Source organism: Pimephales promelas, chromosome 4, assembly GCF_988280905.1.
Source record: "Pimephales promelas chromosome 4, fPimPro1.hap1.1, whole genome shotgun sequence".
Lineage (NCBI taxonomy): Eukaryota > Metazoa > Chordata > Actinopteri > Cypriniformes > Leuciscidae > Pimephales > Pimephales promelas.
Genome location: NC_142772.1, coordinates 18,469,876 through 18,495,694, shown reverse-complemented (window position 1 = coordinate 18,495,694; position 25,819 = coordinate 18,469,876). Strand labels below are relative to the sequence as shown.

Genomic DNA, 25,819 nt, shown 5'->3' with positions numbered 1-25,819 from the left:
AAGTCTCCCAGTCGCTGACTTGTTTATTTACAATCCCCTGTTGATATTTTCTTTTAGATAAAACCAGATTAAAAACTGTGTTTGAGCAATGTGTAGGAATACTGTAATCAGTCACACAAAACACATTCAAATAAAGATGTTTAAAGAATAATTATTTAATTTACTATTTATTCAAGAGTATCTGTTTCCTGAAAAAAATATTTCCAATCTATGATGTAATGAATAAAACAACTTATATAGTTACCCCAAGTTGTGTTGTTCTCTTATTTCAATTATAAATGATATAACTAAACAAATGAATTATTAATTAGGTGGAACTGTGCGCTTGAATTTGTTGTTGCATCATACATGTAGCGTAGTGAATTATCATTCCTCTTTATTGTCTATTTAGGGTATTTTAGTAATTTAAATAACATGTTATCTTGATATGTGATAAATTACATTTTATCATAATATTACACCACCCAAATATGTATTTATTTCCCTCTAATTCCCATTGTCATTGCAGGCTGGTTTAGAAAACATTCACCTTTAAGAAAAGTGATTAGTGTAGCTTGCTTAAAATAGTCTTGAATGTAAAACAATGGGACAAAAACATAGTTGATGACTAAAAATAATCATTTCATGACTCTACACATTACGTTGTTAAGACAGGGGTATAATACAGTGACATATATGTTTTTTTTCGCCATATAAAAACAGTAAATTTGACTTTTTCTAGTGTTAAAAAGAATGGCAGAGCATCCGAGGCACGAGCTGTACAGGCTCCGTCCTCTTCTGGAAAACGACGGGGAGCAGCAGCACATTTAAACAGCATTGTCTATCCTTCCATTTAAAAATGGCCATTTTCAACATGGTATAATAAATGATCTGTGGGGTATTTTAAGCTGAGCCTTTACATACACACTCTGGGGACTGAGATTTATATTACATCTCACTTTAAAGTCACACTGTAAAATTATTTTGGTTCCAACTGGAACCTTTATTTTTAAGAGTGTGGTTTATATACAGTATATTAAAAAAAAATCTCACCTGTATTGCCCATACAGGAACTCTCCTATTCACCCAAAATATTAACTCCCTTCAAGAAAGAAACACAAACAGATTTGAGACAATTAGAGAAAATATTCAAGAACAAACATACTTTATTTAGTTACTGTCATTTGATTTGTGATCTGTCATAATATTGAGTTAAACTCACCAGTTTATTTGTGGGGGATCTGTGGTCAGGTTTGTTGTGTAGTTTGCACAGGCTTTGCTGCAAAGGGAATCTGTGATGTTTGTGCAGTGTTTCCTATAATCACGATAACAGGCAGTTAGTACACAACAAACATAAAAGTGAAAGACATCAGGGTTGAATAGCTGAGGGATACATAACAGCGCAAGATTGCCTCTCTCTTATTTGAGTGCTGCTAGTAGGGCTCCCTCTCCTCTCCCACTGTACTTGCACACAAGTTCACACGGCTCTCTCTTTCTTTTACCTACTAACACACACACTGTGCCTCACTGTCTCTTAATGTTTTCTAGTGCTTGCATTGAGACGACTCTAATGGACGCTTCAGACAAAGTAGTCTTGGGTTTATCCTGAGAGCAATTTAAACAAAGCTTTTGAGATGTACTGTAATGTGTTTTGTTTCGGTGAGCTGGCGTTGAAGAAAAATCATTATACAACATTTAGTTCAGGTCCTCTGAGATGATTGGACATGCAGTTTTCAAAGATTGCTGATATTTTGCGTGATATTTAGTTGTTTGTATCATGATCTTCTGTGTTAACAAGGTTCCACAGTATGTGAATGGAAACGGGATTGTATTATTTTGCAAGGGTCATTTTTTTTTTTAAAGTCAGAAGGTCTGTTTTTTCTCGCTCCAGGATCACACAGAGTGGGTTCTTTCAAACAATTGATTGGTATCTCACTATGGGAAATACCTCAGGCGTTATAAACTATGGAAGAACCAATTACACCAGGTCTCAATTCACGTCACGTTACACCAATTCTCCCCCGGAGGACCTATCTTCAAGTTCAAGTTCAACTTCAAGTTCAATAAATTAGTTTTAGAGCAGCATGATTGCAACAATACATAACTCAATCAAACACAATATTCACAACATACTGTCAGTCAATTAAGGCGGGCGTACACGGTGCGATTTTTTACTGTTTTACGAGCTCGCAGATGATTTTTTGATGATTTTTTTTCACTCGGGAGAAATAGCGTGTAAATCGTTTATGCCGAGCCGAGCACCTCTCGACCCCCCGATCATTTTTAAGCATGTCTAAAAAGTTCGGGAGCTGTCGGCTCGCATTCGTGAGGTGTGTGCGGTTGAATGAGCCGATTTGACGATCTATCTGAACTTGACCAGTCAGGAGCTGAGGAAATCCACAGAAGAAAGACGAAAATGGTGTGGACTACTAGAAACACTGCTTCAATTAATGTTTTTTGATGACTTTGTGAAAGGTTAACTAAACAGCATCTGCCTTGTTCCTACTGGCCAGTATTTGGCATATTTCATTCTGAAACATCTGTTACTATGCTATTGTTTTTGATAGTGTTATACAGATTCTAACACGTCACGATTGATCATTAAGTTTGTTTCTTCCTAAAAGAAATTACAGTTTGTCTACAGCCTAAGTTTTTTTTTTATTACAGTTTTTTTCAATTGCTTACACACTAAAATTAAAATTAAAACTTTCCCACTATTAGCAAACCTTACACTCAAGGAGCAAAACACCAGCCTAGATTTGCACAATTGTAAGCACGTCGTCAACTTCACCCTTTTTGCCAAACATTACACACAGTGATTTGTAAAACTCTACACACATTTTCACACCTTAGACACAGATAAGGATTGTGAGGTTACTTCCTTGTCATTACAAAGCCCCAGTTTGCCATTGACCACACTAATGAACGAATTGGATATGCACATCCACCGTGTGTGGAAGCACACATGTGCTAATTTGAAAATGCAGCACTCAGGTGTGCTATAAAAGGCAGCATGTGAGTCTTCAACAAAAAAAGAAGGATGTAGAAGAAGAAGAAGAGGAGTGAGAATGAGTGGGGGAGCTAAAAGAGGACATGAAGGAGGTAGAGGAGGAGGAGAAAGAGGAAGAGGATGAAGAACAGGAGAAAGAGGTATAGAGGAAGAGGAAAAGAAGGAGATAGAGAAAGAGGCCTAGGTAGAGGAAGAGGTAGAGAATGACTTGAAGAGTTGATAGAACCTGAACAAAATTTGACTCAAGAAATCCGTGCAACACTTATTGACCATGTTACCATGTTATCAACCATGGACTGACACTGATGAAAGCTGGACAAAGAGATCAACCAAATCTCTGGTTGATACTGTAACTGAATAGTTACAATTTTCTTGTTGCTTGTACATTAGTTTTTCTTCAGAGTCAAGTATGTACTTCATGCAGTAATTGAAATTTGTTTACAGATATTATTTGTTTCATTGATTTCATTTTTGGTTAATTACTGTAACTGATTATGCTAAGAAATACTGTAAGAACTGAAATAAATACTTGAAATTTTCAGTCTGCAGCATCAGTGTTGTGCAGTGCTTGGTAAGTTTACTTGTGTACAATCTCCCAATATCTCAAACTAATCATGAAGAATGTTGTGAGTTTGTCACTTTTTTTTTCATTTTCATCTTTTTTTCAATTATCCCTTACATAACAATGTCTGGCCAAAAATCTAGCACATGCTATTTCCTAAAAATACTTTTTAACAAATGCGTTTTTTATTTATCATAGCAGTGTGAAACTGGCTGCAATAGTGTCTGATCATTGAGGATTGTGTTGGTTAAATGAAAACTAATAGCATTTTCACAAATATGTGTATATCTTTTGACTGAAGTGTGTATGTTTTGACAGAAGTGTGTCATTTTGCAAACAATCTAGGAATTATGCAAATTTAGTGAGGTGTTTGGATAATTGTCATTATATTTTGAAAAAAAGAACCCGGTTTTCAAAATTGAGTGTAAACAATTGAAAAAAACTGTAACGCCGACAGAACAATGTTGCCAGATATTGCTATGAAAAACAAGCAAAAACTAACAAAAACAAAGAAATTACATAAAAATCTGAAATAAGTTCAAAGCTTGTGTTTTGTAAATAAGATAAATATATTACGAACCACTATAATTACTTCCTAAATTGTGACATTAATCCAAAAAACAAGTCCAGATACTGTCACCTTTCCATTATGTGGATCTGACAACACGGGATCTGGCACCCGCGCCCTCACTCACAACGCGCTCAAGCTCACTCAAGCCCCGTTCACTGCGCTATGGGCTATGTGCACAACCGTAGTTTCCAACTTCCGCTTTTGTCAGAAGTCGGCATATCAGTTTCCGGTCTACGACTGTCAATCCACATCCGCTAATAAACAAACAAGATGAGTGCTGCTGCTGTACACATCGAAGTTTCTAAGAACTGTTGGTGGATCTAACGTCCGTTTCATACCCATTTGCAGTGTGTGTTGCGGTGCAGGAGCGTGCTGTTAGTGCGTTCACATATTATGATGTGTAATGAATCTTGGCCAGGCAAATTATACCACACACACACACACACACATACACATTCATCCACGTACCTCAGTGGCATCGAGTTACAAGACTTTTATGGGACCAATGGAATGTGGACAAACTAATGTCTCTGAACAAAGAGAAATACATCTCTTTTGGTTTTAAAGACATTTAACAAAGGTATTCAATGGTTTTTGTGTATATGTGTCTTCCCCATGTCACAGTGAAATAACTTTGTTTGGTCACAGTTTAAATAGGAATTAAAAATACCTTCGTCATGCATTTGAAACATAAGTGTATATTCCTTTGATATAACATAATGTTCCTTGATATCTCTAGAATGCTTATTGAATGAAACACTCGAATATGCATAGAGATGTAAAGTAAAGTGTATTTTTAATTCGTTTTACTGCCAATGAAGATCAAATTGTTATTATAGAACACACCCCCTTCCACGAGAAGCGCGCGCTGAGGAACAAAGGACCATAAAAAGGACCATAAAAGAAGGCTTCTCGCGTGTAATATCCACTCTCCGATTGGCTCAAGCCAACAGGAAGGGGATGGATTTCTCCAAGGTGATAAATGTGAGAACGCAGGTCCGCCCTCCTCTTCTGAACTTTCCAGCGCTCAACATGTAAACCTCACGGGACTCTGATCCAACCATGGGTCTTTCCTTTTGTTCGTCTAAAAGTTTCATCTTTTCCTCAAGTGGACTACCAAGTTCGTCTTCCAGGAAAGGAAGTGGACTTTGCCGAACTATCTCCTCGGGTAACGTCACCTCAAAGACTCTCAGCCTTTCAAACACTGGCGCTAAATGCCGACGAACGCCACGTGACTCCCCACGGAACAAAGCAGCCATGAACGAGCCGGGACGGGCCGCACCAACATGCCGCGGCCGCGCTTCACGTGACGCACGCGCGCCGGACCGGCGCACCTCTAGCCGACACGTGGCCCGAACGGGTCGAGCAACGAGCCCACGACTCACACAGACCACATGTGCCTTGCAAGTATACCTTCTTTTAGAGCTTCTAAGAAGCATTAAGAAGATGTTTTTGGGGTGTCAAGAAAGGTTAACTGACTGTTTTGATGAACGTAACTCTCTCTCTCTCTTACAACTCACTCTCTCTCTCACTCTCTCTCTCAAACTCACTTAACTTGCGCGTATCCATTGTCTAAACGCTCTGCGTCGTCTTAGTTTGTGTTTTAATGTTTGTAAATACATGTATCATTGTAACGTAGTGAATGCTTAAGTAGGAACTTTATTAAATACAAAATATGCTTACCTTGACTGATTGTCTTGCTCATGATACGGGTCAATGAAATGTCGATTTAAAGCTACACGCTTTACAGAACTATAAATACCTAAGAGGGTATTTGGTTATATAGCAGGGAAGGCAGATTCTAGTGGCCACAGAACTTGTTTTCACAAGCTATATAACTTAATTGAGCTAATTGATTTTACCTGTCTTGTAAAACGTGGTCCTTGCAATCAATAACAATTAATTTGTGGTGGATTGCGGGGATGCACATGTATGCATATGGGTAAAATTAATACATTAACATGTAAGACCGGTCTGATCCAAATCTGTATGAATAATTATTAATTATCAATTATTAATTATGATATGCAAATTCCCCCCTGATCAGAACCGACCCAGAGTCTTTACATTGGTGGAGAATGCGGGCATTTCAAACTTGTTTATGAGCAATCAATTTCAAGCTAATGTGTATATTGTTATTTAATATTGTTTATGTAATATTTAATATTACACGCGCATCGGAGTGAACGCTTTGCGAACTCATGATATGACTGATCTGGGCACGAAAGCCGCCTCAGTCAAGCACATTTAACAAGCTGCTAAATGTTCAAACATTTTAGTCACTGTTAATTGTTAAAAATAAACTGCAGTTTCCATAGTATTAAATTTGTTCTGGCACAGATGGAAGAGAAACCTCTGTGCATAAACGACACTTTTAATAATTTTAACTCCACTGTCCGGACGAAATTCTCCGAATAGTGTCGAAGACAAGATACGGTAAAACGATGCTCTTTTACTGTTCTTAAAAGGCCTTATTATAATCGTTAGAGTAACGATAAGCTCCTGGTTGAAAAAAACATTGACTTAGCTACTCAATGTATAAAACCGTCAAGCATATTATCATAAGTGCTATTTGATATATGCCTGTTGGAGCAGGAAACAGACGAGTAATTCCTGTTTTCCTTTGCACAATGCAGCGAAGAAAACCTGCGAACGTGTTTTAAACAAATATAGCACCAAAAAATCCAAAACTGAAAACATTCCAATCATTAATACTAGTTTTGATAAATGTTATTTGGAGTTTTGAGACAGACGAGTAATTCCTGTTTTCTTTTGCACAACGCAGCGAAAAAAAAAAAATCCTGCCAAACGTGCTTGTAAAATATAGTACCGGAAAGAAATCCGTCGAGATTTAAAATTCCGTAATATTTATGATTATACAGCAGGGAGGGTGGTAACGCTCCACTCCCTCTGAATAAATCACCGGGTCAGGGGGCTGGTTGTAATACTACTGCCAGACACTAGGGTGCGCCCTTGAGTGCTTTGCAGTATCAAATTTCCACCGGTGTCCTGACTTTACCCCGTGTGAGCGCAGTGGCGCCATCGTGTGGACACTAACAGCTAGGTCATCTTTTCCTCAAAATTCTCTGTTAGAAAATTCCTATTTTCTTACTGAAATTTTGAACTAGTTTCTCTAACTTTCAATGCATGTGCAATTTACAGCCTCGTTGTAATAACATGATTTTCTTTACCTTGATTGTGTGCACTTGTTTTGAATTTGGTTCAAACCACGTTTGAATTTAAAATTCAGAATTAAGTCTTAGCAGCTTCTGATGACCACTTAGAAGAAAGCGCCCCCTTGTGGCCGTCCCTTTGCTAAGTCGTCAGCTAACATCACTCTGTTCTGCATGGCTCTCTCTGTTGGTTGTATTCTGGTTATCACTGATCCCTCACCGTAATCGTGATTATCATCAAATATGACACCAACCTTTAATTTCCTACACTTATTCAAATTTGGTTTGAAACAGACAAATTTCGAAGTTAATTTGAATTAATTCTCTCATTTCCCATTGGGAATTGTTTATGGCTTTATTTCTATATTTCCTCCTCAAATTATTTTTAATAATTTTGATCTGGTCTCGGTACAACTGTATCCTTACTAATCTAATGGTTACTTAACCCCTATGCATTTGCTCAATTTGAATTGTGTTTAAATCAGTTTGAATGCAATTTAAATCAAGCTCTCTGTCAGCCCGGTGAAACACTAGCAGGAAGTGGCCCAAAACCCTTAGTGGCCAAAACCCGCCACTACAGCTCGCTTCCTCCTGTGTTCTTCATTGCGGCACTCTATCCCTTTCCTGAATGGAGGCTAGGTTATTCTGATAAGTAACATTGTCATAATTTCCTTTTTGTTTATACCATAATTTTAGTAAAGCTGTTGCCTTTGATTTTTCTACAAAAAGACACTCAATTTGATTTAGATAAAGGAGCTTTAATTCACATTGAAGTACACTTGTTCTTCATCCTGTTTTGTGTTTGCAAGTAGAAATCTCTCTCGTGCTGTGATGATTTGACAGTCATCTCTGCCTGGGGTCCAGCGAGCTGGTTCGTCTGATCTGCGTCACCATCACTGACTGAGCGCGAGTCTCGGACTTTTCTGTATCTTCTGTTGGTGCGGCCCGCAACACGATATCACCAATCTGGCACCGCCGGTTGTGTTCAAGGTCAAGTTGCTTGAGAGGGCGCACCTCTGTATAGATGCACCGAAAGGCCCGGGACACTGCTGTCATGTGTGGGGCGACAGAAGGACCAACCACGATGCTGACTCCGGCCAGAATGACCTCATTTCACCCCAGGCAAACTAGAAAAGGTATTAAAACCCATCCACTTACTACTTGCCACAGAACCTAGAGATTCCCCTGGTAATTTGAAGTGGTTGGCTTCCTCCTCTCCGAGCCACAAACCGGCTCCAAACAGGCTTAGGCCTTCTCTTCTCCCCCTTTCTAACACTGCTGGTGTACTACTACTAATGCCATTTCAGTACAGACCTCCCCATCTCTGATGGTTGCATGTTACTTCAAACTTTGCTAGATTGCCATTGCTCTGTTCTGTTGTGCTCTGTTCCTTTCAGTTCACCTAGAGACAGAACCTCTCTGACACACCAAGGAAAGCTGAAGAATAGTTTGACAACCAAGTCGTTAGCACCAACAGGTGACCCCTAAGCTAGCGCCCTGTCAAAAACCTTCATTCAGACCCATGATGACCTACCCAAATTGTCCCACCAAACGGTTTAACTGTCTGCATCAGTTAACCAAAATTCTCATACACGGCTTAGCCTGTATTATAGCTCGTTAAAAGTAGTCGAACTGGCATTGGTCTGTCTGTGTGTGTTGTGTTCCTCTCGTCCACAGTGAAGGCAGTATGTTCCAGTCCTACAGTCCCACAACCCGCTGGGACGACCTGGGACAACCTGGAGACATGGCTGAGATTCATGACATCTCCATCCCTGCCCAAAGCCACCAGCGACTCAGAGCCCCGAGCCAAGAGTAGCTGACAAAGACTGGGCCAGACACGTCACAACCTCGTTCACCAGCTCAACGCACACGCACGCCTCCGCGAAAGGAGCCGCATCGCCCTGGAGCACAAGGTTGTAACGCCGAGGATGACAACGACCCCGAGCTACCGAAGGAAGTGGAAAGACTTCAAACTGCCCTGTCTAATTTTCTACACAGACTGAAGAAGAATAGCCAGAGAAAAGAACTAAAAAGAATTCAACGAGAAACTCCGACAAAGTGAAGTCTCTTGCAAAGAGCAGAGACTGAACTGAAAGAGACTCAAAAGCCACGGCCTGCGCAAGAGGCCCGTGCGACCACCCACAAGCTCGTTCAGCAGAGACAAGATCTCGAACACGAACTTGACCCACAGAGTTGCAACACTCTGATAGACTGCAGCATGACTGGAAAGGGGAGGACACACACCACAAGCTTCCCCTGACCAGTCTGCACATTTCAGCCAATGCACAAGAGCTGAAAAAGGGGGGTGGAAAAGCCCGCCTTCCACAACATCTCTGACAATCTACAAGACGGTGACCTTTCACCTGCTGTCTCCAACTGGTGAACGCGACACCGACACCCAGCAAGACAGACCCCGGAGGGCCTGTACCATCACCACCGGCTCCGAACGAGTTTTCTGTGGAACTTATAACGAACATGTAACTGAGGAGGACGCCAGTTTCAAGAAACTTTCCCTCCAAAAACCCGTCAGTCACCATAGTTCTCTCGGCCCCACACCATGCCCACTCAACGAGGCGTGAAGGCCCCCAGTAAAAATTCCTCAAACCCCAAATTATTCTGAACTGCAGAACCAGAAGACACACAGCACGAACACCGTGCAAGACTCTGCGTTTGTAGAATTAGAATTTTACTAAGTTAAAGGAATCTGAGATAGGCATGTAAGCCTCAACGGCCGACGGACTATGCACGACTCTTTTGAAACAGACAGTTTCTAGATGTTGTTTAAATCAGCACCGTTAAACATTAGGTTCCATGACAGTGAAGAGTTACAGAAAACACCAACTCCGAACAGGGCATACAGTACGTTACCCTGACGACAGAGTGTAGTAAAATCACCCGAGTTTTAACTATTGTTAACCTACAGGCGTGCACTCGATCATCGCGACCCAACTAAGACGCAACGTGCAACACGCATCTTGATCGCTGGCTTATCTAAATGCAGATAAAACAAATAGCTGGAATTGACATCTCTACTTTAAAAAAAAAAAAACAGCCTTAGAGTCCCAACTGATATCAAGAACGTCAGCATTAAAGCGTAAGTCTGTGTAACAAAGGTATCACCTCAGCAGCTTGTAATCTGTACCGATATCTATTCTGCTTTGGTTAAAAAGAAATCCAAATCGCGGTATGACTAAACCTGTTCCTGACGAAGGAAGCCCAGGACAGAGTTATATGTAGGTAGACCTGGGAGACGCTCCCCCTTTCTACAAAGTAAAGGCCTTAATGTTATTGTTAGATTGATGTAATTCACCTAAATTTTAGCTGCATCGACAAGCAGAAAGCCACTAAACGATCAAAACAAGTTACTCGCGGAAGAGCTAACACTCATGCATGAGAGAGACGTACCTATATATGCTTAGACGAGCTTTGACTCAGCAGCAAACCTATTTCCTTACTCTGTAAACAAATAGAACAAGACAAGCTTTGACTTGCAGCAAATCTATTTCCTTACTTTGTAAACAAATAGAAGACGTGTAAAGTAAAGAACAGAGTTCCATGAGAAAATCAGCAAATGCCAAAACACATTTGCGTTTTACTGAATGCAACCAAAGTTCTTGAAAATCATAAAGTATAGGCGCCTCCTTTTAACCCATTAAAACGTGCATGATTCATGTAAAATATACAGACATTCTTCAGATACTGTTGAATTGCTCTGACACGCTCTGGTTCCCATGACAACAACTTGTCACAGGAAGTGTTACCTTGTAATGTCACTTTTGTAAGCAAACCAGCCTGGGTGGCTAGCCTAGCATCAAGCTAACTTAGGCTAAGCTAAACTAACCCAGCACTAAGCTAACTCCGGCTAAGCTAACCTAGCTTAGCATCAAGCTAACCTAGGCTAAGCTAACCTTACCTAGCTCCCATCCAACATAAGCTAAGCTGAATAACCTCCACAGTTAAGAGTTAGCATCATTTACGTGAACCCTTACTCACCGCTCGTGTTCCACAGTGCAAAGTATTCTAGAATACTTTCTCAACACCAGTTAGGGTTTTAAATTACTCACTTTCCATGTTTACCATTCTTATTAGCTAAAGTTTACCTTCACAGGGTTAGGAATACTCCTTGCTAACCGTTAAGGACGAACTTCGCAGATGCCTTGTTAATTGAACTTGAGTTTAACTACATGAAAACTGCGTAACTAACTACAGAATAACGCGTGTAACCGTAGGAATTTTCATCGGCATGTTGACTAAAGCTTTGGAGGGACACACAATGTGGTTTTGAACACCCAACCGCTACAACCCACTATAGTGTTGATCAAAGCAAATCCAAAGTTTAGTCACTAATGCCACGGAACACTCTTGACCTCAGATCATTCCCGTGTTTTGATCACTTTATTTCCTTTTGCTTTAATTTTAATTTTATTTTGCCTCATTGATTATTTCTTTCCTTCGACCTTGATGATAATAGCAAGCAGCTATTCCCTTAGGTCATCTATATGATTTAATTTCATTTCCTCTCTTGTCCAAGTGTGGTTCTATTCCCAATAGGGCCCAGAAAGGAAACAGAGACCCCCTTATTTGTTATTTTGGCTTAGTTTCAACCAATGCACTCGTTCGTGACCCTGCAACGCAAGTAATTTCAACAATTTACTAGGGCACTACTAGAGTCCTGAGGGTCGATAATAAGCAGAATTTAAATAAGAAAGCGGTCCTTTTCCTATTATTGTTCACTTCGTCGAGCCATAGTGGACCACCAGCTAAGTCCAGAGAAATAATTTAGTCATAAGGACCACCTTATGTTATTTATTTCATCTCGGATATGTCCTTTCCAGGAAATACGCTCGGAACCACACAAGACTTAGCCCTAACATGCACAGCTAAGATAAGGACACAAGAGACACTTAGCTTTATGCTAAACACTTAACTAACTTATTAAGCAGTAGTTCTGAACTTTTAGGGCCATGCATTAGTCACTCACAACAAGTGTGCCAGAATGCCACAGAGCCCCTGCTTAAACCGACCTCAACCTGCCAAGGAACCACTGCCCCAAACCACGGCATGGCTCCAAAAAGGATGCAACAAAGCTAACCAGAAAGGTCCCAAGATTCACTCAGGACCCTGCATCTACCCACGACATGCAGACAAGACTTTCACTTGCAAACTGTCTAACCAACATGACTGCATGAAACAGATTCTGCTTGATATGGATTACGTCCAGTCGCGAGGTGCACAGCTTCCTAGATCGTCAAACAGAGACTGTCAAAATGGACTACCAGCTGTTGCAATAAGCTTTGATCGCTTAACTCCCTGATCCAGAATCAGACCAAGGGTTATCACCACCGTGGACATCAAGTAAGACCGACTTGAAACTCCACCGACTTCGGCAAGCCTACTTCGAGAAGCAAACCATCAGGTATGAAAAGGATACCAGTTTCAGAACTTTGTTCCCTTAAAACCTGCATCCCACAGTGAGTTAGTCGATAAGCACCCTGGCCTGTGCTTGTAGCCTGTCTACCTCAGCTACGAGACTGGGCCCGCAAAGCTCACATTAAGCAAAGGCTTTGTCCGAAAAGACTGTGTAAAAACCCTCAGACTAACCTGTCTCTGAGCACGACTCAGAGCTGCCCCTAGAAGGCACCCCATACATCACAAACACCTTCACTGAGAGTTAAACCGTTCCAGGCCAGCAGAGGGCAACACAACAGTCATGGTGCTCATCTAACGCCCCAGAGCAAGAGCTCTGAAACATTTCTGGAAGCCAGCCGGCGACCCAGAATGGACCGCCCAGCACCAAGAGACTCAAGCCCAACCAGCCCAGAGCGGTACCCTCTCAACACGCCACTGGTAAGCACAAGTCTGAGCACACATCAGATAACAACAGTGCAGCCACGTCACAGACGGCAGAAATCCTGAAGGTGCTGAAAGCGTTTCTGCATGAGGCATCACAAGGAGACAAGTCAGACATCCTATGTCTCAGCGCAAGACCCAAGCCAGACACCCAGAACACTGCTTGTCAGCATCAGACCACAGAGCTCACTGTCGCATCACAAAGCGACAACACCAAGCAGCCGCTACAACTGACAGCTGCACAACCTGAGCATGACAGTCCGGTGTCCCACAAAACACCGGCCCTAACCGCTCATCGATCACAACACCAGCCCAGATGCCTAAACTTCTGGGAACCCTAAACAAAAGGGGGTGGCCCAAAAGACTCTACATAACCACCACCAGAGACAATCATTTGAGCCTTGAAGGCCTGTCAGACACTAGCTCAAACATCACGCTAATGTCAGCCCAACTCTTCAAAAGACTCACTGCTAAAGCTAAGAGTCAAGAACGCACTCTCAAAGCCCAAACATGTGAGCTGAATGAAAACCCTACAGCCAAAACAACTTCTGGCTCAAAACAGGTAGCTCCCATTCATCCTTCTGGTCCTATGAGCCTGATTCACCCAGGGTACCGATCACGAACGATCACGTACCCACTTCTGATTGCCCAAGATCTGTTAGATCGCTTTGAGCCTTTAATAGACTTTAAACAACTGAATGCCTGAGCTCAAGTTCAAGAACCCCTCCCCCTCCAGTCATACAGGTCAAGAGAACCTAACTGGCAGGTCACAGAGGTCACAAGAACTCCCGCAGCCAGCCATGAAGGCACAGCCTCAGCACCAAATGGAGAAATGAACTTGCTACTCTGCACCTTTCAGCTCACTAAAGACTTTGACTAACCAAATGAACTCTGAAACTACCACCTCTTTACCCCTCCAACCTCCCAAGCCTGCCGTCGGACACATCAGGCAGCACACCAAGAACATGCTGCTCAACGGCCCTACAACTCAGTTTCATGCACCTCGTGACATCACTTCGCCACGGCTTGTGCTGCCACGGTGCAGAAAGGGGGATATGCCAGTGTATGCCCAGTCACGCACCATGTGGGCTGCACACCGCAGCACCAGGACATCTCGGCATCCTCAAAGGCATCAGACTGTCCCAGACGACAGCCGCTGAATTCTTTCCTCCCTTTCTCTCTCTCTCCCCTGTCTCTGTTACAGGATGCTGCTGTGGTCGTCTTCCTGTGCCTCCAGCCAACCAGAGGACAGCTACTGTCGACCGCCTCACCGCCGGGTCCGACATCAGACAGCATATGGTCGACTGCCACGCAAGCAGAGCTAAATGGACTCCCACGCCGCTGCTGTCAGTACGCAGTCAAACACCGGCCTGTCCAGCAACCAAACGAACTGAAATCCCACAGCCAAAAGGTAACTCACAACACAGAGTGCCTCCTCACAGACCATCAAGAAATTGAAAGGAACTGTGATAAATCCGCAACGCACACAGCATTCTACTGAACCAGACAAGTGAGCTCCAGCGAGACAACTGTTCACTGTCTGCCAGAATGACTTTGCTAAAATTCACCAAGCAGCCTTTGCTCCAAGACCCGAGCTACCCTGCTGCAACCGAGCGTGAGTCAAGTCCCAGCCAGGACGAAACCCACGATTTCACCCTGATTCCAGAACTGGAATTATGAACGATGATAGGAGGGGTCCAGCCAAACTGGACTTGTTCCCAGTGACCGCTGTGTCTCAACTGCACACCTGTTGCACTGCACAACTGCCTCACCGGTAGTCCAATCCTGGACTGCAGCTGATTCTGCACTGGGTACCTCTACGGTAATCAACCACACCCTGACACTTGACATTCACGCTGCACAAGAGGCAAGGAAATGCAAACCTCCACAGCCACCACGGGACCCTCAGGAAGAGGGTACCACGCTGGAGACTGCGTCGAACCTCAGCAAGCTGAGCCCCTACCTCAGCCTAGCCGCCGCCTGCCACCTGACCCTCATGATTCACCTGCCATCCGTCCATTGCGATGGTGTCGTTCGATGAAGTCACACAAGGACTTCACCTAACGAAAAGGGGGAGATGTAATGAATCTTGGCCAGGCAAATTATACCACACACACACACACACACATACACATTCATCCACGTACCTCAGTGGCATCGAGTTACAAGACTTTTATGGGACCAATGGAATGTGGACAAACTAATGTCTCTGAACAAAGAGAAATACATCTCTTTTGGTTTTAAAGACATTTAACAAAGGTATTCAATGGTTTTTGTGTATATGTGTCTTCCCCATGTCACAGTGAAATAACTTTGTTTGGTCACAGTTTAAATAGGAATTAAAAATACCTTCGTCATGCATTTGAAACATAAGTGTATATTCCTTTGATATAACATAATGTTCCTTGATATCTCTAGAATGCTTATTGAATGAAACACTCGAATATGCATAGAGATGTAAAGTAAAGTGTATTTTTAATTCGTTTTACTGCCAATGAAGATCAAATTGTTATTATAGAACACACCCCCTTCCACGAGAAGCGCGCGCTGAGGAACAAAGGACCATAAAAAGGACCATAAAAGAAGGCTTCTCGCGTGTAATATCCACTCTCCGATTGGCTCAAGCCAACAGGAAGGGGATGGATTTCTCCAAGGTGATAAATGTGAGAACGCAGGTCCGCCCTCCTCTTCTGAACTTTCCAGCGCTCAACATGTAAACCTCACGGGACTCTGATCCAACCATGGGTCTTTCCTTTTGTTCGTCTAAAAGTTTCATCTTTTCCTCAAGTGGACTACCAAGTTCGTCTTCCAGGAAAGGAAGTGGACTTTGCCGAACTATCTCCTCGGGTAACGTCACCTCAAAGACTCTCAGCCTTTCAAACACTGGCGCTAAATGCCGACGAACGCCACGTGACTCCCCACGGAACAAAGCAGCCATGAACGAGCCGGGACGGGCCGCACCAACATGCCGCGGCCGCGCTTCACGTGACGCACGCGCGCCGGACCGGCGCACCTCTAGCCGACACGTGGCCCGAACGGGTCGAGCAACGAGCCCACGACTCACACAGACCACATGTGCCTTGCAAGTATACCTTCTTTTAGAGCTTCTAAGAAGCATTAAGAAGATGTTTTTGGGGTGTCAAGAAAGGTTAACTGACTGTTTTGATGAACGTAACTCTCTCTCTCTCTTACAACTCACTCTCTCTCTCACTCTCTCTCTCAAACTCACTTAACTTGCGCGTATCCATTGTCTAAACGCTCTGCGTCGTCTTAGTTTGTGTTTTAATGTTTGTAAATACATGTATCATTGTAACGTAGTGAATGCTTAAGTAGGAACTTTATTAAATACAAAATATGCTTACCTTGACTGATTGTCTTGCTCATGATACGGGTCAATGAAATGTCGATTTAAAGCTACACGCTTTACAGAACTATAAATACCTAAGAGGGTATTTGGTTATATAGCAGGGAAGGCAGATTCTAGTGGCCACAGAACTTGTTTTCACAAGCTATATAACTTAATTGAGCTAATTGATTTTACCTGTCTTGTAAAACGTGGTCCTTGCAATCAATAACAATTAATTTGTGGTGGATTGCGGGGATGCACATGTATGCATATGGGTAAAATTAATACATTAACATGTAAGACCGGTCTGATCCAAATCTGTATGAATAATTATTAATTATCAATTATTAATTATGATATGCAAATTCCCCCCTGATCAGAACCGACCCAGAGTCTTTACAGATGCGTTTTACACAGTGAATAACTGATCCGCGGCTGTACAACAAACACATACTTAATATTTTTATTATTTTTTGAGCGTTGCCCAAAATTACAATTTACTTCAAGCAGGCGACAGAATGAACAACACTCGTCTCAATCGTGGCGAAGGAAAAATAAGTTATTTGTGACATGCAAGATCTATTGTTTTAAAATGAAAATGCAAAAGAAAAGGCAAGTCGGCTGCTTTTGTAAATTTCAAGTTTTAATTTAAATTATTTGCGATTTTAATGTAGGAAATATTTGACCACTTGCTTGAGCAACTTGTAATGCATAACTTACATTGTTTAGATTGTGTTTAAACGTGCATACTAAGAATTGCAATGCTGACACAACTTTTTGTTTTTAAAAATAAGTTGCAGCATAACTTCTGGACTTTAAATAAAAATATTTAGTACGTGTTTGTTGTACAGCCATGGATCAGTTATTCACTGTGCAAACACATCATAGGCTATGTGCACGCACTAACAGCACGCTCCTGCACCGCAACACACACTGCAAACGGGTGTGAAACAGACGTTAGATCCACTACAGTTCTTAGAAACTTCGATGTGTTTAAGAACTCTTTTTTTCGTACAACAGCAGCACTCATCTTCTTTGTTTATTAGTGGATGCGGATGACCAGTTGTAGACCGGAAACTGATATGCCGACTTCTGACAAAAGCGGAAGTTGGAAACTACGGTTGTGCACATAGCCTATAGCTTTCTCGCAGCAAAATTAATTGCAAACACTCACATGAGGTGGTTTAAACGGCTAATTAATCATTCAGAGAGCTTGAAATTTTATTTTTTTAATGTGTAGCCTACCGTAACTATGTTTTTTAACTCATTCACACACACAAAAGGGTGACTGGACGTCCGTTTCCCGGTGCTGAAATAATCACGGCTTGTATCAATATTTTATATGCAGTTATGAGAGGGTTTTTAGCGCAGAACTTCGTGTGATTTCTTCGGAATTCAGCAGGTCGAAAAATCATGTCGTATATCACTGCCTCGGTACGATTTTCGGATAAACTCACTCGTAAAGTGTGCCTGGACATATAATCTTCCGACCATCAGAATTCGTACCGTGTACGCCCGCCTTTATGTGCACACTTAAAAAACCTCAAAAACCCTACCTAGAGTTTAATAGTTTGATCGCAGAAGGGATGAAAGATTTTGAGTAGCGGTTCGTCTTACACACAGGAAGCGCATAACGATGCCCAGAAGGCAACAGAGAATAGGGGGATATCATGGATGTTGAGTCCCCTGAGCTTTCGCCGCATTTTGACCTACAGCTGAGGTGGAGGTAGATGATGAGGAGAATGAGGAGATGTTAGCTTGTCTCCTCCGGGATGAGCTGGATAATAAGGAGGATGCATCCAGCATCCAGGCATGCCAAGTGGCGATTAAGCTTCGACGGTGGTGGATTGTGACCTAGTGGAGGTTTGTAAACATGCTGCAGCTAAGCTTAACATTGTTTGAGCAGTAAATCCTGGGGACCAGGGAGTTTATTTACAAAGTATTTATTTGATATTTATGGGAAAAACTACCTTCTCACCAAGGGCTACTCTTCAATTGATATGAGAGAGATGGAGTAGCTTGGGCTCTCTAACCCTCCCACAGTCAAACATCAGTCGCTCACTATCTCCATCCAAACAGGCAGAACACTCTGTCATCTACCAGTCCCTCCCTCCATTGGGAAATGTAAAGCTTCACTGCTTCCATGTACCAGAAGATGTATAAATCATATGTGCTATCTGTGCGGAAACTTAAAGGTATTGTAGGTAAAAATGTTATAAAAAAAACTTTTTTTTCCAAATTTGTTTAAACATTTTTGTATATATCAATGCATAATTCACCTTTGGCTAAGCCACACCCTAGAATGTAGATTGACCAATCACAGCGCAGCAAAGAACAAGCTCCCACAGAGGTCAGACACTTTGGTAACACTTTACAATAAGGTTCATTAGTTAACATTATTTAACTACATTAGTTAACATGTATTAAAGGGTTAGTTCACCCAAAAATGAAAATTAAGTCATTAATTACTCACCCCCATGCTGTACCAACCCCGTAAGACCTTCGTTCGTCTTCGGAACACAAATGAAGATATTTTTGATTAAATTTGAGAGCTGTATAACTACCACATAGACTGCCTAAGGGACTGGCTCTTGACGGCCCAGAAAGTCAATGAAGAAAATGTTTAAATATCCCAAGTGACTACCGTGGCTCAACTATATGTTTATCAAGCGACGCGAATACTTTTTGTGCGAAAAAACAAACAAAAATAACGAGTTTATTCGACTATTTCTTTTCTTCCTTGTAGGCCAGAACGAGACTTCCTTAGATTTCCATGACGCATGCGCGAGAATTGCGATCTGAAGTAGTGTAAGCTGGTGTAAGCAGATCGCAATTCTCGCGCATGCGTCGTGGAAATCTAAGGAAGTCTCGTTCTGGCCTACAAGGAAGAAAAGAAATAGTCGAATAAACTCGTTATTTTTGTTTGTTTTTTCCTGGGAAGGCTGTGGTTGGCAGAGATTGTTCTGCTCCTTCAAGGAGAGCCACTCCAATTGTGCCGGGACCTGCTGTCATAAGCGAGTGGGCATAGATTTCACCCTCACTCGGAATGGGTCAATCTTTCACTGGTTTGACCAGTGAGGAGTTAAATTTGAATCTGCTTGGGCTTCCCCAGGGAGCTATAAACACTATCCAGAGTGCTATAGCCCCTTCAAATTAAATATTAATTTTCAGTGTGCATTTTCTACTATTAAACTTTATCTGGCTGCTATTTCGGCTTGCCACGTAGGTTTCGAAGGAGCTTCGGTGGAACGACATCCTCTTATATGGCGTTTTTTGAAGCACTGTAAAAAAATATTTTCAAGATTTGTTATCACAACATATTTTCTTTTGTCAAATCAACTTTATAATAATTTATTTAGTTGAGATAACTTATTATTTTGAGTTTCTGATGATTAAATTAATCTCTTTCATTGTATTAACTCACTTTTTCCAGTTCAGTGTAGTAATCATAACATTTTTTCTTTTGTCAAATCAACTTAAATAATTTATTTAATTCAGATAACATATAATTTTGAGTTTCCGATGATTAAATCAATCTCCTTCATTGTATTAACTCACTTTTTCCAGTTCAATGAACTTAAAATTTTACGGCAACCAGGTTACTTACTTTTTTAAGTTAAACCTACAATATTTTTTTACAGTGAGGGAGTGAAACAAAGCAGCTGATCTTGTCAGGAGATTGTCAGGAGAGGAGGAGAAGTGGAAATTGCACACTTTGTGTCCTGTATGAGCATTACGGTATTATGAAACTATGACATGGCCGTTAGGAAGAATGATCAGTTATTCTTTCATGGGAAACTCAACGTACGGGTAAGCCATTCTCCTCGCAGCATCTTTCCCATTGGATGGTGGAAACGATTGAATTCACCAATACATCTTTGGGTCTTTATTCTCCAATGGGCTTAAGGGAGGAATGGATAGCTCATGGGCATTGTTTAAGGGGGTTTGATAGGAGACATTTGAGCAACTAAGCTGGGCTTCCTTACTCATTTATCATATTTTACTATCTGGATGTCACTATGCCTAAAATGGCTCATGCAGTTGTTGAAGTTGGCTCTTTGGAGATATGAGAGTTTATCTTTCATTTTTGCCGGGTCTGTTCAGCTGCTTTGGAAAGCCTGTGCATTGGCCATATCATTTCCATAGTGAGATACCGAGAGATTGTTTGAAATAAAATGTTAGGTTATTCGTCAGGTATCTCACCAATCATCAATCCTTGCATAATACTGGGGAAGAGCAGCCGTTTTGGGGATCACAGCGGTATATATAGGGAGGGGGTGAGCTCCTTGTCATGCGCTGTGATTTGTCTGCCTTTTAGACAGACGTAGATGACAGATGTGGTGCACGCCTGATGTATTTATTTCCCATAGTGAGATACCAAGCTCTGTTCTCTGAGAACCTGGGTTATGCAAGTAACCTAATGATTTCCCTCACCAGTGAGGATGACGTGGAGCTGGACCAAGCTGAACAAAAGCAATTTATACACAAACAAGAGTGCAGTCGTAAAAAATAGAAAGGTCCCACTTTATATTAGGTGTCTTTAACTACTATGCACTAGCATTTAAATTGATCATTTGATACAGTGCACTTATTGTGTACATAAATGTTTTTACATTGTACTTATATTGTAAAACAAAACCCCTGCATGTACTTACACTGCTATGCTTTCCCTTACATCTTAACCCACCCTTAAACCTACCCATACCATACACCAAGCCTGTCCCTAACCTTACCCGTATCCCACTTCAAAAGCAGCAAAAGTGTTTTGCAGTACAATGTGAATACAATAAGTACATTGTACTTATTTTTTGGTGCAAGTACAAAGTTAACAACACCTTATTTAAAGCGTGACCAAAAATCTATTTCAAATAAATTCTTAATTTTTACAAAAATATTCCAAAATAATTAAAAATAATTTGTACTGCATTTTTGATTAAACAAATGTAGCCTTGATGTGCATAAAAGACTTCTTTTAAAAACATTTTAAAAAATCAAATATTTGAATGGTAGTGTGCATGTGAGTAAAAGATGGCAGAATTTTCATATTTGAGTGAATTATCCCTTTAAGTAGTTAATGTTTACTTACCGTGCACATGTGACCTGGTTAGTTGGATCATCTAGTGAGACTCTGATTATATAGAGCAGACATGTTAACAACTTCAAGGAGAGGTTGAAGAGGCGTATTCTGAGACCTGCAAGTAAATTGTACAATGGAGATTCATACCATATAAAACTCATCTGTAAAATGTATTATTAATTCAGCAGTGCCTTCATAAATCCAAACAAAAAGTTAAAACAGTCACCTTCTCTGTTAGTGATATTGAAATCCATATAAGTTGTTTATGCTTGCAATAATGGATTTTGCTTTGTTGGTTTCTTAGTGGTTGTAAATGTCTCAAGATTTTACTTACTTGACCTTTGGTTTTTGATGAAAAAGAGCTTCAACCTCTCCTTGAATGTGTTTTCATTTACATAAAATTCCACCTGCACCCTGTGCAAAGGGAATAAAATGATGTTTAATAAAATTCTTTAAATTCACTGTTTGCATACAGTAGTAAATGTAAGGTGAATTTACAAAAATACATGCATACTTAATCACACTTTATCTAAAGTAATGACATTCACACATTGTTAAGTGTTTTAAGATTAAAATTCAAAATAATTGTAATTAATGTTATTTATTATGTAAAGCAATCCCAAAATGCACTGTTAAAAATTTCAAGAAGCTAAAACTACCAGGTAAATAACTTCTTTTATTCTCCAGATCCATCTCTGAGATGTATGCAAGTGTTACAAATCTATCATGACATCTGACAGGAAACATTAGCAATGGTGGTGTTTCAGATGAACTCTCAGTAGATGTCAGACTCTCCCATCCATGAATGTTTTACTAAGCAAATCAATAAACGTGTCTATATGCTTGAATTTCTATATATTATCATCATATTGCAGCAAAATCCATCATGATCCAAAATCCAACATCTCTGAATCTAGCCTGATGCCACACAAAAACACAGTATCTTATGCAAACTTCCCTTATATAGAATGCGAAAAGCGCTACAGTCAATCAAAAACGTAGTTCTGCATGTCTGAATAGCCATTATACTAAAACACCAGGTAAACAACTCCCACTCAATTCATTATAAACAGTATGACATTATGTTATTTAAGACACAGTTAATGATTCACAATAGGCAATTCCCCTGGACATAGCAGACATATGATTCCCCTAGCTGGTGTACAGTGCTCATGACTGTCACGACATACAATTCCCCAGGACACTAATCTTTAATTCAGTGATATCTGTCAAGTATAGACATTTTATGCATGGTCTGAAATACTCAATGTTTCTCAATACATTTTTTATAATTACACCCACATTTACGGGGGAAAAGACATATCATATCATAAAACTTGAATAATACATCATTTTCACAGTAATAATTGCATTTGGCCTTACAAACTAAAATCACTATATGCGTTCACTTTGGAAATCATTGTTCAGAGTATGTTTGATATTTGTGATGTCATAGGCATCATACTAATGGTAGGTTAGAGCTTCCCAAAGGCCTTTACATCTGTCGAGGGCATGACATTATGTATATTGTAGGCAGTAATTATGAGCAAAATATTCAGCGGAGAGAGAGAGAGATCCTAGAGAAAAGCCATTGTTTCCAGCTTCCCCAGCTCTGTCTCCATGGTGATGCTTTAAAAAACAGGCTGTGGTGACACATATACAGTATATATTTACAAAGCTGAGGGCTGTTTTGTGTCAGGCAGCACATATATATTATTAGTGTAAAATGTATTAGTTTATATAAAATCTTGACCATTGTGACATATCAACAAAATAAAAAACATACCAGCTTCTCGAAATAGTCCCAGGCTGATTTTCACTTCCAGATTTTATATGAATGTGTGAATTTGTTATTGGCACCCACGTATATATGTGCGCACAAGTACGAACCAACAGAAACAAGCTCACACACACACATTCCAAACTTATCTGCAAGTCTTCACTCTGCCAGAAATAATTGCTCTGCCTGACTGTCAAACTGTTTCTCACATTAGAAAGGACTGAAATTATAATTGCGAGGCAATCCATAACACTCCATATGCCAACATGAAACAATAGGGCTGGTCAATAATAGCTGAACTGATAGTAATTTAGTCTCTATAAAAATCTTTATTCTTCAGATTTGAGCAGCCCCAAATATACTGTCAATCCACCCACACACACTAGCTCTCCAACAGACAGATACTCTATTTATAGTACAAGCAGCATTACCATTGAAGAATGTGTGCTCATGTCAGCCTACTTTACAGAGCTTTCTATGGGAACAATCATTAAAAGTTAGCATGCAGACATTCACATCAGAGTGTGAAGCAAGCGTTTTCTTAACATTGGAGTAACAAAATCAAAACATCCATTGAAGACATACACAACCGCGGTAAGAAACAGCATTGACTGTTCTCCTCTTAGGTAGATGAAATACACAATATAGTTCAACATGTTCTCTGAGTGCTTCTGTTGTACTAATGTATAGGCTGTTGTACATTGTAAACAAATAATATACTAATGCAACAGAATTTGAACCCTACACAGTACACAAAACAGACAAAAATAACACATTGGCTGATTTTCCATCGTCGGGCCGGAAACAAAGCATTAAAATCTGGAATCCTCAGGCCGATAACTGTGCTGAATCGAGCTGGTAGAACGCTTGTAGTGACGTCGCTCTCAGGATTGGCCAACTGTCTGTTGCCTGACTACCAGTTTCTCTAATCGAACGGAGTAAACACAAGTTACAGTAATAATTAAACTTAAATAACCATAACGTGGTTGCTATTTACATCTCATACTCTCTTTAAACTCTTGCGTTAACAAGGTAACGACTGATGCATTTGTATTAGATTCCAAAGATCTGTTTTTAGCACCACAGTGGAAAGTCGAACAATATCAGTACTGGCTGTTCCGTATCGGCATGGAATGGGACAGTTAAGCAACGAGAACGGTTAGGTCTGGTGGTGGAAAAGCAGCTACTATTTAAAAGCTAGATTTAAAATCTTTAAAATGCTGCATCAGCATAGCATTTTTGGTAGGGTTCACCTCAAATTTCTGAAAACTGACATTGTTGCACTTCACTGCATCTCTCAAATTTCTATTATATGTGTGCATATTCAAACTTGAATCAAGGCACATCACAATCGGTTTGATATTAATGATTATGTCAAATGTGTATATTGGGGCGATGATATAAATATCTATTGATGGAGTCTTTGTTAAAGGCCTATTGGTCGGCGCGTATGGTTGGGTTGCGGAGAGTTCAGGTTAGGGAGAGTTTGTGAGTTATAACGGAAATCATTATGAACATCAGCTATGCTAATTATTTCCCATCTGCCTTTCTGCTGTTATCTCGGGACGCTTGTCCCGAGAAAAATGGCGTTCGTCAGGTCCAGTTTTGTGTCCAGCCTCTCACGGGGATTTCGGATGCCCCAACGCCTGTGATGAGACGACTCAACGCCTGTGAAGAGAAGACTCAACGCCTGCGATATGTTATGGCACCGTTTTATTCATAAACAATATTTATATTTAATATTTATATTTAAACAATATGAATGTAAGCCAGAGGAGAACTGGCCCCCGACTGAGCCTGGGTTCTCCCAAGGTTTTTTCTCCATCCAATCTGATGGAGTTTTGGTTCCTTGCCACTGTCGCCTTGCTTTTGGCTTGCTTTGAGCTTGCTCAGTTGGGGTTATTTAGGGTTATTTAGTGTTTAGCAATGTTGTTGATCTGTGTTGTGCTACTTTCATGTTATCAGTGTGAAGCTGCTTTGATACAATCTGTATTGTGAAAAGCGCTATATAAATAAATGTGACTTGACTTGACTTGACTATTATGCATATTGCAGTATGTAAATACATGCAGCGAAGGAGTGATGTGTATGAATGTGTATGAATGAGAAAAAAGCAGGGGAAGTGCTTAATGTCAAAAAGAGTTATTAAACGCGACAAGCCACAAAATAGAATGTTGTACTCACGCTCGAAGACTGAAGATGTGTTGTGTAAAAAATGTGCTTTATAAGAGCAACTGTGCCCTCGTTTCAACATCCTCATCTTGATGGTTCAAAGAGCACTCACAAATCACTAGAGAACGTTCTGAATGTCCACATTCAGCAAGTAAATATAGAGCAAACTGAAAGCCATTTGAGTCAGGAAGTCGAAAACTAGACAGCAATGTGACGTTTGCAGCCTGCATATAACCACAATCAAGGTTTACAGTTGCACAACATCCGCCACCAGAAATTATTTCACCAGGGCAACAGGG

At 40.7% G+C, this 25,819-nt stretch overlaps 1 protein-coding gene and 1 long non-coding RNA gene across 22 annotated transcripts in view; one reads left to right on the top strand and one right to left on the bottom strand.

Moving 5' to 3' along the window:
• Window positions 1–25,380, top strand: part of LOC148981678 (uncharacterized) — a 30,166-nt gene extending 4,786 nt beyond the window's left edge. Inside the window, exon 2 of the long non-coding RNA XR_016168268.1 lies at window positions 24,946–25,380. This is a non-coding gene — a long non-coding RNA (uncharacterized LOC148981678). The remainder of the gene's footprint in view (window positions 1–24,945) is intronic.
• The window catches only part of kcnt1b (potassium sodium-activated channel subfamily T member 1b), a 129,475-nt gene that overhangs the window by 44,675 nt on the left and 58,981 nt on the right, over window positions 1–25,819 (bottom strand). For all 21 annotated transcript variants that reach the window (XM_089130045.1, XM_089130041.1, XM_089130057.1 and 18 more), the window contains 4 exons: window positions 21,903–21,982; window positions 21,578–21,683; window positions 1,202–1,294; window positions 1,033–1,081 (listed from right to left, as the gene is read on the bottom strand). In XM_089130045.1, the coding sequence (XP_088986171.1) occupies window positions 1,033–1,081; window positions 1,202–1,294; window positions 21,578–21,683; window positions 21,903–21,982 (328 nt within the window). The remainder of the gene's footprint in view (window positions 1–1,032; window positions 1,082–1,201; window positions 1,295–21,577; window positions 21,684–21,902; window positions 21,983–25,819) is intronic.